At 48.3% G+C, this 15,377-nt stretch overlaps 1 protein-coding gene across 8 annotated transcripts in view; it reads right to left on the bottom strand.

The window, feature by feature from the left end:
* The window catches only part of CEMIP (cell migration inducing hyaluronidase 1), a 172,287-nt gene that overhangs the window by 13,546 nt on the left and 143,364 nt on the right, over positions 1–15,377 (bottom strand). For all 8 annotated transcript variants that reach the window (XM_063716266.1, XM_024232768.3, XM_054531720.2 and 5 more), the window contains 8 exons: positions 13,444–13,529; positions 12,381–12,512; positions 9,201–9,236; positions 8,964–9,119; positions 6,091–6,271; positions 4,667–4,882; positions 1,263–1,474; positions 143–328 (listed from right to left, as the gene is read on the bottom strand). In XM_063716266.1, coding sequence (XP_063572336.1) covers positions 143–328; positions 1,263–1,474; positions 4,667–4,882; positions 6,091–6,271; positions 8,964–9,119; positions 9,201–9,236; positions 12,381–12,512; positions 13,444–13,529 — 1,205 coding nt within the window. The remainder of the gene's footprint in view (positions 1–142; positions 329–1,262; positions 1,475–4,666; positions 4,883–6,090; positions 6,272–8,963; positions 9,120–9,200; positions 9,237–12,380; positions 12,513–13,443; positions 13,530–15,377) is intronic.

The raw sequence follows: 15,377 nt of genomic DNA, 5'->3' as shown, positions 1-15,377 counted from the left end.
AGCCTTAGAGTCAAAATGCCTAGAAAGGTGTCTTACATTAATTGGCATTAACTACATGGCTGTTCTTAGACTTATTGGAAAGGCCAAGGGGACAAGATTGAGGTCGAGCCACTTTCCTGCAGCCAAGTGGGCGCCTGCTCACCCTGAGTCCTCGTCCCAGTAGTAGTGGCTCCTGCCAGGATAGCTCTGCTCCACTTTGTCCATCTGCAAGGTCCTCACGAAGACGCCCGTCTTGGATGTTTGCTTCAGCAGGCGATTGTGAACATCCGAGAGGATGGAGAATGTGGTGCCTCGCGGGTAGCAGAGCCCCACTCGGATCCAGTCGCCCCTAGGATTGGAAGTACAGTCAGGTTACAAGCAAGGGTGTCCAGGCCACAGGGCCTTTGGAGCGTGCCTTGGAGAAAGAGACCAAAAAATCTCCACCAAATGACACCTCCACTTTTGTATGGGAAATTTTGAAAGAACATTTGCTGTCGTGGTGACTGAGTTGCAGTGTTCAAGGAGAGAGGGAGAGACAATGGCTGCCCATGAGCAGAGAGTCTGAAAGCTTCACTGGTGTGTCTCCAGGGCCAATCCTGGGGGTGCTCCATATGGAACTTTGGGAAAAAGACATTCTTTTTGTAGTTAAAGAGCACAGGATCCAAAGGACCTAGGCTCAGCCCTTTCTGGGTCCAACTTGATTGTAGGGCCCATTTCATCTCTTTGGTCTCATTTCCCACATCTGATAAATGTCTGTCTCACAGAAATACTGTGACAAGCAAATAATGTGCATAGAAAATACTAGACTCTAAATATATGAAGCCCTATCCAGATGCCCTTGGCCTCATCACTTTATCTCGCAGAGCCTCATTTCCCTCTCTGTAGGATGGTAACAACAATACCCAGATATTTTTGTCATCTATCGAGCACTGGCTAATGCCAGGTCCTGGGTGTCTGCCATACCTTATCTCCTTAGGTCCTCATTGCACTCCTGCAAGGTAATACTATCCTCAACTCAAAGATCAAGGAGCTCAGGCTCAAGAGGTTACATGCCCTGCCCAAGGTCACCCATGCCGGAGCGGGGGCTTGGCCTGTGTCCTTTAATTCTTAACTCCTGGGTGATGTCAACCCCTCTAGGTACTCCTGCAGGGATCACATGGGCTAGCCTGTGGTTCCGTTAGACGCAAGGCCAGGACTTTGCAACAAGGCGTCGTTATCAGCTTTGAGCTCAGCCAGAGCAGCTGCCCCCAGATCTCACTGCTCCTGGCTGGACACCCACTCACTTGTTGAAGTTGATGAGCCAGATGGCAAGTTCGGCGGGGGCCGTCTGGTCCCAGTGGATGGTGTAGCCCTTCTGCAGGGTGACAACCGGTTGGTATTGCTGGTAATGGGTGCTCCTGGTGAGCGCCCCCTCCAGGTAGAGAGGGTGGCTGGGGAAGTCATTCTTGATGATCTTCATTCGCAGGTTACTGGTCTTGTAGGCTTGAATGTACATCTTTTAAAACCCAAAAAGGAAACACACAATGAGGCTATTACGAAGGATTATTCCAAGAGCGTCTGGCTAACATCTGACTACAGACCGCACTTTCAAAGGCACTTTCTCTTTACAGAACCCTTTTTAGAAGGCTTGAATGAAAGAAAGGCCAAATAAGGGGACATCTCTTTCTGCTGGTGGGTGCAGCCCAGGCCTTACTGTGTAATCCAGCTAATGCTTTCTGTTCATCTTCATAAAAGTGCTCTGTTGAGCTTCCAGTGGAAATTTGAGAAGAGTCTGCATAATAGTCAGATGGCAAATTTTGGACAAAGGACAGAGATGTGGACGGAGGAGGAAGGGAGTAAGAGAGAGAGAACTTTTTTAATTCTACCATAAAATGCAACTCGCCTATAACTGGCAGTTGCTCTGCCTGCATTTGAGAGAGTGCCCGGGTGTGTTGGCCTACTTCTCCCTCCTACTCCCTCTCAGTGTCTGGCCCCTGAGGCCAGTCGTTGTGGTGCCACAACACACTGCATGAATAAATGGTGCCTCATTTCAGAGGAAAAACTGAAAGCAAGACTGTCAGCCATTGAGTTCCAGGGACCCAAGAGCCTGGATGCTTTATCCCAGCATTGGTTTAAAACACTGTGTTGGCCAGGCTCGGTGGCTCATGCCTGTAATCCCAGCACTTTGGGAGGCCGAGGCGGGTGGATCACCTGAGGTTGGGAGTTCGAGACCAGCCTGACCAACATGGAGAAACCCTGTCTCTACTAAAAATACAAAATTAGCTGGGCATGGTGGCACATGCTTGTAATCCCAGCTACTAAGGAGGCTGAGGCAGGAGAATCGCTTGAACCTGGGAGGCAGAGGTTGCAGTGAGCCGAGATCACGCCATTGCACTCCAGCCTGGGCAACAAGAGCGAAACTCCATCTCAAAAAAAAAAACAAAAAACAAAACGCCGTGTCCTGTTTTATGGCACATCCCAAATTCATAAGACAATATCCCCATAACTGTGGCCAAGAGAGACAATCACACCAACGTGCAATGATGTGCTTTTGGAAGGAAGTGCTTATCTTCCCCTCTAGTTTTATCGCATATAAGATGGAAAGAGAACCAACCCTGCCCATCTTAGGGAGTTGCCCTGAGTATCAGAAGGTAAAGCGTACATTGAAGCATTTTGTAAGATGTAAAGTGAAGGGAAAATATTATGAATAACAGTTAACTAGTTGCCAATTACGATAATCTGGCAAGCTCTAACGATGAGCTTTTTTCACAGAAGATAAGCAACATATCAGAAAGAAAGTGTGGGAAGGAAAATCAAGGCTCCATATGGGATACCTAGACCTTGAGCTGAGGCTGTGTAATGCTGAGAGTGTGGATGCCAGCCTTGAGGGTTTGGTCATCCTTCAATTATTCAGGACATGACTGTCCTCCGTCAGCTCCCTTCTGACTCCACTTCCCTTCTTATCTTCCTCAGACCATCATATCAACCACTCAGTCCCATTAGCATCTTGGCCCTTCCTCCGCCCACACCTGCAGCAGAAGCCACCCCATGGCTCATTGCACAGCTCTGCCTCTCCCAGGGCTCTTGAGCAGGGCTGAGAAAATCCCACAGCCTGGGAGAGAGGTGCCTCTGCAAATGCACCGCCTCCAGTCTCCACTGGGTTTTCAACACTGCCAGGCGCTCCTTCCACAAGCTTCTTGTCAACATTTTCCACTCTCTACAGCAGCTCTTCCAAATCTTTATCGCTCTCTGGAGGTTACTTTCCTCAAGCCCAGTCCCCACATTCTCAGCACATGACATCACCTTCTACTGCAGAGAGAAACACCCTCAGCTTCCTGCCCTCTGCCCCGTCTTCCTCTGGTCCTTCTTCCTGCTAAATGCTAGCCCTGCCACCCACTCTGGCACCTGACCCCCACCAGCTGCACCCTGTGCCCTCTTTGCCCCTTACGGCCCTTTTCCTTCCAGCCCAACACCATCTTCCTCTCCTACCACTCCTCCACCCCAAAACCACCATTTAGCTCTTTTCTAACACCCCAATTCCTGACACCCACAGTGGCAATAATAATGCCTGCCTTGTAGGATAGTTGTGAAGACAGCGTCTTCATTCATACATGTTTCCTTCATTCTCTGAGACGACCTGGCTCACTGTGAACCTGACAATTCGTTTTCTCAGGCTTCTCTCCCGTTACTCATTTATTCATTAGTCATTCATCAAAATACTAGAAGTAACAATAATATAATAATAGCTAACTAATACTTTCAGTTCTGCCCTGTTCTAGGCACTGTCTAGACCTGCCCTGTCCCTCATGTGGCCACTGAGCACTGCACATGTGGCCACTGTGACTCAGGTTCTGAATTTTAAACTTTAATTCATTTAAATTTCAAAACAAAAGCAATGTAAATATTTTTTCCTATCCCATTACCCTGATCTGATCATTACACATTGTATACATATATCAAAATATAACACATGCTTCAAGAGAATATACTATGATATAGCAATAAAAATGAAAAAATTAAAAATAAAATTAAAAATTCACATTAAACACAACGTTAATTGTTTCAGTAGGACTAGACTTCCCTTGGTTGAAAATTGAGTGGGCTAAAAGTGTAAAATACACAGTAGATTTTGAAGACTTAGAAAAAAAACAAGAAACATTTAATGATTTTCTACACTGATTCATGTTGAATGATAGTATTTTGAATATAATTAAAGTATTATTAAAATTAAATTCTGTTTCTTTTTACTTTTTAACATGGCTACCAGAAAATTTAAGATTACATGTGTGGCTTGCATTGTATTTCTATTGGATAGGGCTGGTGAAACATTTTACATGTATTTTGTGAAGCCACCCCCAAAATCTCGCTAGGAAAGTTCAACTATTTTACAAGTGAGGAAACTAAGGCTCGAAGAGACCAAGTAATTTGCCCAAGGTCCAATGGTAAGTGTTGGAGCCTGACTTGAATTGAAGCATTTGACCCAGAGGGTTCTTTTTTCCTAAGCATTTTGCTTACCAAGTGTTTTGACTTTAACTTTGTAAAAATCCTACTGGGTGAGGGGAAAAGATAAAAAGAAAGAAAGAAAAAGAAAAAAAATTCTGTATCTCTTTCTGGCCTGAAACAGAGCCAGGCATACAGTAGACACTCACTGAATGCTTGTTGCATGAGTGAATAAGTGAGTGGCCGGCCCCCAGAAAGGTGTCCCCACCTGTGCATAGCGCCCACTGCAAATGGCCCCTCTCCAGTCGGGAACATTGATGCAGTCTGGGTGCCGGACCAGCCAGTTGTCATTCTTCGTGAGGTAGGAGCCAGGGTACTCGGACACGGAGCCATCGACGTCATGGAACACAGATGTCTTATCCCCATCCATGTCCAGCTGGTTGAACCAGGGCCCAGGCTCTCCGAAGAATACTCTGGAAGTAATCTAAACAGAGCCCAGGAAAGTTAGGCAGGGCTAGAAGGTGAAGGGAAACTGCAGCCGTCATCAGCCCAGGGTGAGGTTTCCGATTTCCACTGACATTACAAGCCAGCCAAAACAAAGATGCTCTCGGGCACTGAGAGAAACCGCACAGCTGACCCCTCCGATGCAACCAGAGTCACAGTCAAAGGTTCACCATGCCTCGACTCCCAGACCTAGCACATGCTTTTGGCCTCTGCTCACTGCAGGGTTGGCTGCTGTGAATGAGCTTGGAGACTGCTCTGACACACAGGCTTCACCAACTGCAGAGATGGAGGAGGGGGATTGAGGACTGTGAGTGTGAGTGTGTGTGAGAGGGAGGTGGTGGTAATGTGTGTTATGAGAAAGGGTACACACACTTTTACACATGCACACACACACACACGGGGGCATTCGTGTGCGAGAGCGAATGTGCATGTGGCATGTTTCAGGAAGGCAGTTTTGCAGCATGAGCCCTTGCAGATTTCCATGACTGACCTCTTTCAGGCCCTCAGTTGCCTGAGTAAAGACATTAAGTCATTTCAGTTTCACATCATTTCCCTCAGCCTGCCAGGAACTGGGCAAATAGGCAAAAGGCAGGAGCAGGGAGGAGAAAGAGGGAAAAGTCTGGGAATCCATAACCTGAAGAAAATGCACAGGAGGCCTGGCCGCGGCTGGTCTCACAGGGCAGCCCTTGCTCCTGATCTCCTAATCCTCAGCCCCTCTTCTGCCTTCTCTGTCTAGGGCAAGGAGGCCTCTGTTTATAGTCTGCTCTCGGGGAGAGATTAAACAGAACATCATCAGTTAAGACTTCCCTTGGAAACTGTGGGGCTTGTTAGATTCTTTGTGCCAACTCAGGTGGCCTTGTCACAAGACTCAGTTTGTCAAAGTCAAGTCCCTTGGAGGAACAGCCTAGGAACCTCAATCCACACGTCGGGTTCCTCCGGAGGCTCGCCTGAGTTTTGAGCAGGGAGAGAGCAAGCGGGCATTTACCCAGACCTGACCTGTGGGGCAACCTACGCTTGTACTTTTCCAGTTTGGATGAAGAGCAAACTGGGACATGGCCCAGCCTAGTTGGAGGAGGCTTTTCAACCCCTGTGGTGGTGGCAGTAGCTCAAACTCTGGGCCCCAGGGGACTTGTGAATCACCATCCAAAGTCTGGGTTTGCCGGGAGTCTGCCCTGGTGCCTCACTCACCGGAACATCCTCAAAGGCAATGCCGGTCACGTTGTTATGGGGGCAGCTCTGCCAGGCATTATTCAGGCGGAAGGCCAGGGCGCTGGTGTGCCGGCCCTCCAGGGCCACAAACTTTCGGAAAGTGCAGTTTTGGATATTGATGGGGCCATCATATAACTGAATTCCTCTAATTGGAAAATTCCTATGGAGTTAAGGAAGTAAGATGTCAGTCTAAATGTTGTCCATTCCTATGGAGTTAAGGAAGTAAGACGTCAGTCTAAACGCCATGTTGTTTGCCCCTTCTGAGGTGGATGGTAGCAGAGACTTCCTGGGTAAAACCATTCCTGATCGCCACCTCTAGCAACGCCCCCTGCCCCAGATCATTATTGATTAATTAATTAATTATTAATTCATTAATTAATTTAAAGCATGTATAGACACACTAAATGTCAATGAATGACTGCCGGATGGATGGATGAATGGATGGATGAGTGGATGAATATCCATCTAGTTGCTAGTTTGGAGTTTGGAGAATGGTCCTGTATTTCAACATTTCCCCCAATTTTTCCATTATATAGTCATTGGGTAAATACTGTAAATACCACTGGAGCGTGCCAATATTATGTTTCTTGGGAAGATAGAGCTGTTAGTCATTATCGCCTTAGTTTTAGTTGCTATAACAATTAAATCAGATTAAGACCCACATGAGTTTCTCCTCTGTGAGTAAGCCTTTCACATTGGCAGTGTGCTGGGTTTGGGAAACAGAGGGAAAAGGACACAGAATGGAAGGTGATAAACGTGATAAAAATAATTGTAAGGCAACATTTTCAGCACCCCTAGAAGAAAGGGAGGCCCCACTGAAAAGCAAGACTGTGGGCTGACAGAGAACCCCAAGAAGGCCCTGAGACCCAGACGGAGGTGGGAAGTGGCAACAGGCTTGGACATGGAGGTAGGAGAGACTGGACAAGAACTGGTGACTTGAAGATTTTGCCTTGGCCTAGCATGGAGTAGGTTGCTCAGACATACTTCTCCCATTGCCTCAGACTCCTGAGCAGAGCACAGGAAGCGAGGGTCTGCGAGGCTGGCTGGGCTTCCTGGTGGTCCTTCTTGGGCCTGGCCCCAGTCTAGGCTTGCTCCTTCTCCAAATCCAACGTGTGTGCTTATGCTGGTGTCTCTGTATCTGGGTCAAGCCCATTCTCTTCCACAGCCAATATAAAGAAGAAAAGATAGAAAGGCGGAAAAAGAAGCAGAAAAAATATCTGCCCACAGGGAGAGACCACACTCCAGTTGTCCCTGGTCTTCAACCCTGGGCTCCCTTTCATTCCAATATGGTTCCTTGAGGAAGACCCTAGGCACAGCAGTCATGGTAACATGCCTTCAGTGGGCACCAAAGACTCCTTGCATTTCTATATTTTTATGTTTATAATTGATTAACATCATGACCTAGAATCCTGATTCTCATGGGGTGGTTCCATGCATTTTTTCATTTCACATATTTTAGGGACAGTCCATTTTTACTAGCTCTATACTTAGGTTTTGCACTTCAGACCCTGACCCAGCTCTATACAAGATGGATTAACCATGATTAGGACTGCAAGGTCTTAGGTTCCTACTTGCAGATGCACTTTGAGGAACCTGCCTCAGTCTGACAGGTTTCCATAAACAGGATCACCTTTGGAAGTCATCAGAGCATTCTGGCCCTGGGAGGCTGGTAACCCTTGGCAAAGAAACCTTGAACATGCAGATTCAGGGTCACTCATACAAATGCTTATAGGGACTGCTCCATCACTCAGGTTAGACAAAAGGAAGGGCTTCTCACAGCTCGTGCTGAAGGAGACCATGATTTTGCCTTTGCAAAGTCTTTTCCATGTCCACTTGTGTTGGAAGTTTCAGGTCAATGTGTATTTTGTGTCCTGACTCTAGTAGTAGAAATTATATCTTCCTAGAGAAAGAGTAGAAAGCTCAGAAAGACAAGAAGGGCTGATCTTATCACCAGGAGCACAGGGACCACCATGCTGCTCACAGGCTCAGAGCCTTGCTCTCTGGCTTGAATTCACACCTGAGCAGAAACACCAGCAGAAGAAAGGAGATTTCCTCACCACTGACCCAGCTTGTGGCTTTCCAAGGAATTGACTGAGTCCATTATTATCCCTGTTTGTTCATCAACCTTCCAAGTCACCCATTCATTTTCCACCCACCTGCTTATCATCTGACCTTCATTTGAACTCCCCCAGCCGCAGAGCCCAGGACTCCTCAGGACAGTCCTGCTATTCTGTTGTTGAGCATATCTGACATTAAAAAGATCCACCCTTGCACTAAACCAACCCTAACCCACGGGGCCCGTGTAGAATGAGTCTCATTCCCTATGTGCACAGCAGCTCTGAAAACATGTAACAATATCCCCCATGTTGTCCCCAAAGTGGTGATCCTGTCTCCTGGTTGAAGACCCCAACCTGCATGTGACATGGCTTTGGCTTTTGTCACCCTCCTGGTTATTCTCCTTTAAGTGTGCTTCGGCCTGACTCTATTGCTCCGCCATCCTCAGGAGTGGATGCTACACTCCAAGTGAGAGTGCTGTCAGAGAAAAGGACTCACAGTCCCTGATCCCAGACACACTAAATTCCCATTAACATAGCCCAGGAATGCATTATGCATTTTGATGGCCACGTCACCCTGTTGACTCATATCCAACACCATTTTTTGACTTCTCTCTACCCATTCCAGATTTCTTCCCTTAATTGTTAGTCTCAGTCACCTCAGTGATTCCTCTGGCTGGTAGAAGACAGAAGAATTCATAGTCAACAGGTAGAAACTACCCATTAACTTTTTCCCTCCCATCACAGCCACTTAGGTTAAGCCACTCAGAACAAGGAGCTACATGGTTGCAAACCTACTGGCCTATAGGGAGGGTCCTTCCGCTATGGTCCAAGCCACCAGGGCCCCAGATCCTATTGTCCATCATTTCCGTCCCCACGTTGCCACTCTCGCCAACAAACAAGCTGTTCTTTATCTCTTGCTTGGAGCCGTCATCATATGGGAAGGTTCCACCACTGTAGAGAGAAGATGTTTAAGGTGAGATGTCCAGAGACAAGATCCCACAGAGGACCAAGTACAATGACAGTTGCCCTTACCTGGCCAGGGTGAGGCCAATGCCATTGTCAGCAAACCTGTGAACAAGAGCAGATAGATAGTCAGAGCATGCCCTGGCCTCACATTCAGTGGAGTTGTGGAGAGAAGGACACTTCCCTGCCCTTGGAGTTAAACTGAATACTGTGCAGAGGAAGGGGTCTCTACGTAAGCAGAGGCACGCTCAGGGAGTTGTGGCTCTCCTGTTCTGCACAGGAAGGGGATGTTCTGGGTCCCCTCCCACTCTGACTCTGACTCTAGAGAGAAAACGGTGAGCCCCGTGGCTCTCCATGTTCAATGGCATTGACAGCATGCAGACTGGGGTCCATGTGCCTCCCTCTCCAGCCCCATCCTCTGTGATTCCAGGGCTTAGTTGAGGTTGGATCAGGAGAACTTGAAGGGCCTTCCACTCTCAGGACCAGCACCAGCGAAAGGTGGAGTATGTGAATGCACTTCTATTTTTTTTATTTTACCATCTTCACTGCTGTTTCAGCCATAGAGAGAGACACCAATAGCTACTTTTCAAGTTTCCAGGAAGCCAGGCAGATGCTGGCCCTGAGAAGGGCAGGAAGTCATTTTGCAATTGCTCTGGGGCCATCTCGTCAGCTCCCTTTCACCTCTGCCCTTTTTAGGGGTCAGATGAGCATGCTTCTGGGGGGCGTCTGATTGCGAGGGACAAAGGATTACACAGAATCCAGAGCTGAGCCTTGGGTCTGTGCTACCACAGACTCTAGGGCCAAATACAGTGGCCGCCTTTACTTCCTGTGTCCCAGGGGTAGATTTAACTGGTCTCCATGCCTCTGCTCCTTCCACCTGTCCTGTCCACCCTGCCAGGCTCATCTCAAAGTGCCATTCTCACCAACCTCTCTGCTCCCTAAAACTTCTGTGGCTTTATATCCTTCATAGATCCAAGCTCAAGGGCCTGGTGAATCCACATCAGCTGCACCAGGCTGGTCCTGGTGGCAGGCATGCTCTCTAATTCCCAACGTGCTTTTTCATATTCTGCTCATCCTCTTTCAGACACATGGACCTTTTTCTTTTTCCGAAGCCCATTTAGTTCAAATCAGTCATTCCAGTCCCATCATTAGGGCACTGTCTTCTCCATTTATTTTCCCAAACTTCCTGAGTCTTATCTCCCAGATCCCTCCATGGCTTTTCCTCATTGCTTCTGTCCCCCAGTACTAGGCTCCTGGTCCCTTCATTCTTCCAATCCTTGAAGGAATCCCTATCTTCTGACAGCCCCGATTGCACCAACCTTGTCCACACGTAGGACCACAGCCTTGGTGCCAGCCAGATCCTAGGCTACCTTGGAATGAGTCTGGTGGGGGATTAAAAGACACACCCACTTTGGCCGGAGGGGTCTTCACAATTTTTCTTGCTGCCCTAAATCTGGCATTTACCATCTCTTTAGGGACCTAAACTCTGAAATGCCCAACAACCAGAAAGAAGAGATTTACCGAACTTAGGATATTGCAAAGAATTTCGGCATTGACACCATCTAGTTTCTCTTCAACCCAGGGCTTCCACCCACCTTCTGCGTAGTGCCCCTCCCAGGGATGCTCTAGGGTCTGCTCTAGGGATGAGGAGCCTGGCAGCTTATCCCATAGACTGGTGTCTTATATGGTAGGAAGGCTCTTCCTTCTTCAGAGTTGAAACCTGCTCCATGCCTATCACTTCTGCCTTCTAGAACCAATCAGAACAACCCTGCCCCCTTCCCCTAAATGCCCTTCAGAAACCCAGAATCAGCTCCCTTTTCTCCCTTCCCTTCTTCTTAAAACGAATGACTTCTTTTCTCCTGTGCAAAATGAAGACCCCGCGGCTGGGCACAGTGGCTCACGCCTGTAATCCCAGCACTTTGGGAGGCCGAGGTGGGCGAATCACAAGGTCAGGAGCTTGTGACCAGCCTGGCCAATGTGGTGAAACCCCATCTCTACTAAAAATACAAAAATTAGCCTGGCGTGTTGGCGCACGCTTGTAATCCCAGCTACTTGGGAGGCTGAGGCAGGAGAATTGCTTGAACCCAGGAAGTGGAGGTTGCAGTGAGCTGAGATTGCACCACTGCACTCCAGCCTGGGTGACAGAGTAAGACTCCATCTCAAAAAAAAAAAAAAAAAAAAAAAAAAGAAGACCCCCTCAGTCTCTCTGCCTCTGTTTTTAGGTTTTGCTTTTTTGACTTTTTAAAAAAAATTTTATTGTTTATTTTTGGCCACTGCCTGCTGCCATTCTATGTCCTTGCCTGGCTGGGGGCCCCAAAAGCCTTTGCACCTCCCCTTCTCTGTCTCTCATGCATCTTCCTGGGGCTCCATTGCTAAGTCAGTATCTCCCCAGATCTCTGCATTTCTGAGCAGCCTTTCTCTCCCTCCCTCTCTCTCTTGCTCTCTCTGTCAATGCTGTGTCTCTGCTTTTCTCCTCACATTTCAATTTCTCTTGTTCCCTTTCACCTTTATTTCTCCTTTACTTGGTCACAATAAAATAGAGAAATATGTTTATTTCCTAATAGGGTTTCTGATTTCCCATTTTTAACACAAAAGGCAGACAAGGAGACATTTCACAATACTCCCTGAAAACAAATCCCAGCTCCACTGCCTGTGACTTCTGGTCCTTGTCCAGCATTTGCCAGTCACTTACATAGGGACCTCATATGAGAGCTCAGCGTTCCCTGCCTTTTTCATTTGGGTCTTGGAGTCCAGTGAACTGTAGCTCCAAGTTCCAGTTCAAACTCTAGCTAACTGCGTGACCTTGGGAAATTCACTAAACTGAACCTCAGTTTATCATCTCTAAAATGGAGATCATAATTTATATGTTTGAGAAACATGGTAAGAAAGAAATGCAACCAAGGCTTCCACATAGTAAGTGCCTAGAATATTCTGGCTTCTTTCTTCTTACCTCCCTTAGCCGATGGGATGCATGACCTTGAGAGAGCCAAGCCCAGTGACTATTTGGAAGCAAATCATAACCCACAGCACCTGGCACTGTGGGCCGAAGCCAATATGCTGCTTTTAGGTTTTGTTTTTTTTGGCCACTGCCTGCTGCCATTCTATGCCCCTGCCTGGCTGGGGGACCAGAAGGCCAAACATCAGTATGTCTGGCTTCCCCTCTCTGCTTTGCTCTCCTTTCTCCGTAGGGGGCTAGGGAAGACGCGCCATGCCCACTTTGTGCCAAAGCCACATGCTGCTCTGACTCACCGGCAGCTGTCCAGCCACACATCCCCGCCACGCAGCCAGGCCCCATGGTCCTGGTTCTTGTAGGCAATGAAGTGTCTGATGATGGCCGGCTCCCGGGGCTTCAGCGGGTTGGCGTCCTGGTGAGGGCTGTATCTGCAGCACAACCATGGGGAGGGCACAGGTAGCGGTGTTGGGGGCACGCCTCTGCTGACTGCCTTCTGGGCTCTGTGAGCCTCTCTCTACTCACAGTGCCCAGGAAGGCACTGACTAAACAGAAACCCATTCGCATTGCCTGGGCTCTGGAATGAACTTTCTGAGTTCATCACAGAAGCAAGAGGTCACTCTTCCACCAGCCCATGCAGGCTCCTCACATACTGAAGAGCCTGCCCCAAGTGGGGTCAAAGCACAGAGGACGGTTCAGACGGCCATTCCCACAAGGGCATGCAACACAGTCCTCGTAGCCCAGGAGAAGAGTCTGGAGATACTCAGCTCTTCCACTAACTGGCAGGTCACCTTGAACTAGTGCCTTTTCTGAGGACTTCTTAGCTACAAAATGGAGTGCACTATCATGTTACCAGTGTTACCCACTTTTGATAGAGACCAAGCAACTTGTCTCTTTAAAGGAGATTGGTTTTGCTAATTACCTTGAGGTTTCAAAAGTACCTTTTAAAAGTTGCCCATGGCCTTCAGCTGAACAGTAGGTTTATTTATAGGCATGACCTGCATGTTCTTTCCCATTAAATTGATGGTAAAATTCTTCCCTTATATTCTCTTCATCTTTTCATCCTGGCCCAACCTGCTGTGGCCCTGCTCATTTCTGCTGACTTACCAGCTATTCACTTTGCTGAGGGATCTAGAAACCTCTGGGAATTTCTATCTTCCTTTAGCTACTGGAGCCGGAATCCTAATTCAGACTTTACCCTGCTCAGGTTTTCACCATTGTACCCCCAGCAACTAGCTCAATGCCCAGCACAAAGCAAGGGCTCAACAGATGCTCAGGGAATGAATGAGTGATTGAAGGAGGGGGAGGCAGGAGCTGGACTGCAAGGTCACCATGGACTGTGTCTTCCCAATGGCTGATTACCTGGCAGAGATGATCGAGAGGAACGGCCGCTTGTCCTTGGCAGAGGCCTCAGTGGTTTTGACTCCGTTGTCTATGATCATGCCAGCCTGCAGGGAAGAGATATTCAGGGACACATTAGCTTCTACTGTGGGCTACAGGCATCTTCTCACAATCAGCCTCACTGCATACTTCTGAATGCTCCGGGAAAACCAGCTCTGTTCTCAGGCTGCATCAACAAAAGTAGAGGATCTACAGTAAGGGAGGTGAAGATGCTGCCTTATTCTGCATTGCTCAGACCAAATCTGGAATATTTGACCTCTTTGAGGAGCAGATGTGGAAACTGAGGTCTAGAGAGGTTATGTATTTTGTCCAAGGCCACGTAGCAAAGTCCATGTGCAGAACCCACACTGCTTTGGATAATTATTGGCCCAGGCCCCAAGTCAGGAACAACAGATATACACGCTTAGGAAATTTATCTGCTGTGATTTAAAGGAAATGCTGAACCTAAGTCCCATCTTTACCTTGGGACTTAGGTTCAGTGACCTTCCCACAGTCTCATTTTAGCTCCTGCCTGTCTTGAAGAGAGAATCTGGCTTTCTTGTTTGACTCCAAACATGTCCACTTTGTCAGCCATGGGATAGGGAGAAATTGAGGCAGCTGAGTGATGCTGCCCAGGGAGGCAACCATTCAGTCTTCATTCCTGTCTGGATTCTCTTGGCCTCTTGTGAATGCTCAAACTCAGATTTCTCTTCTTTAGATAACTGGAGGGCACTGTGGCCATTTCATTCTCCCTCTGGCTTATAATTCAGCAGCGGCGATGTGAGTCAGATGATGTGGGGTTGACTCGCAGCTCTACTCCCACTAACTATGACTGGGCAAGTCCCTTCACCTCTTTAGCCACAGTCATATCATCTGCAGAATGGGCTAGTGACACCTATGTCACAGGATGGTTGTGAGGACCCAATAAGAGATCCCAGGTGAAGCCTCCTGGAACAGGTCCCTCTCACTATGGATGTGGAGTCAAGGCTTACTGGGCATGAACACCAAGGACGGGACCTCCTCCTTGGCTTAGACAATCGAATCAATCTAGCTGGAGGTTCCTCTTCACTCCTTCCCTCCCTGCCTCAGAGAATGAGACCTGCCACCTTCCTCTAGGCCCATCCCCACCTGCACCCATGAGGCCTTGCATGCCTGCTTGTTGGAAACCATTCACCTGCATGCACTCCTCCCCTTTCCAGCCTCTCCACACCTGCTAGGTTCTATGTGGCCCACCTCCCTGCTCATGGAAGCCTTCCCAAGGGGTGCGTGTGGGGGGTTTCTCGACAAGCAGCCAACACATTCCCTCCACTGTTCCCCCAGCCACCAACAGCAATATGCCCCCTGCACCTCCCTCTGTATGGGCCATGTCAGCCTCAGAAATGCCCTTTCTGTTACCCTGCACTAATTCTCCTCTGTCAAGATGAGACTGTTGTCTTCCACACCTCTGCTCACTGCCCCATGACACTACCCTCTTTTCTAGTTGCTGGGAAATGACACTGCCTGGGGACTCTTCTTCTCTTTCTGCCACCCCACCCTGCAACTGCTCACCCCTTGCCCCACCCCATCTCCTAGGTGTAAGCACAGGTCTATTCTGAGACTGCATCTCTTCCTTTTGGTCTTCTCTCTGGTTGGGCTTTTAAAAATCTTTTTACTTTTTGCCTCCGAATGTATTGTTCCCTTTGAGGAACGTCAGTTTTTCTTTATCAGTACCATTAGGGATTGGACCAGAACACCAGCCTAGGCATTTGGGAGTCTGTCTGCGCACTGCCCTGGCATCCTTGAGACCACCTCTGCCCCAGCAAACAGCGTCTCTGGTTTCAGCCATGCTCCAAGCTCCAATCCTATGCCCCGTGACTCCGGTCTTGACTGCTGTCCTTACTGGGTAAGGACTTGGTATGCCCTCTGTCCCCCAGTGC

Source organism: Pongo abelii, chromosome 16 (genome assembly GCF_028885655.2).
Source record: "Pongo abelii isolate AG06213 chromosome 16, NHGRI_mPonAbe1-v2.0_pri, whole genome shotgun sequence".
Taxonomy (NCBI): Eukaryota; Metazoa; Chordata; class Mammalia; order Primates; family Hominidae; genus Pongo; species Pongo abelii.
The sequence above is the reverse complement of the archived record's forward strand: the minus strand, read 5'-3'. Positions and strand labels throughout refer to the sequence as shown.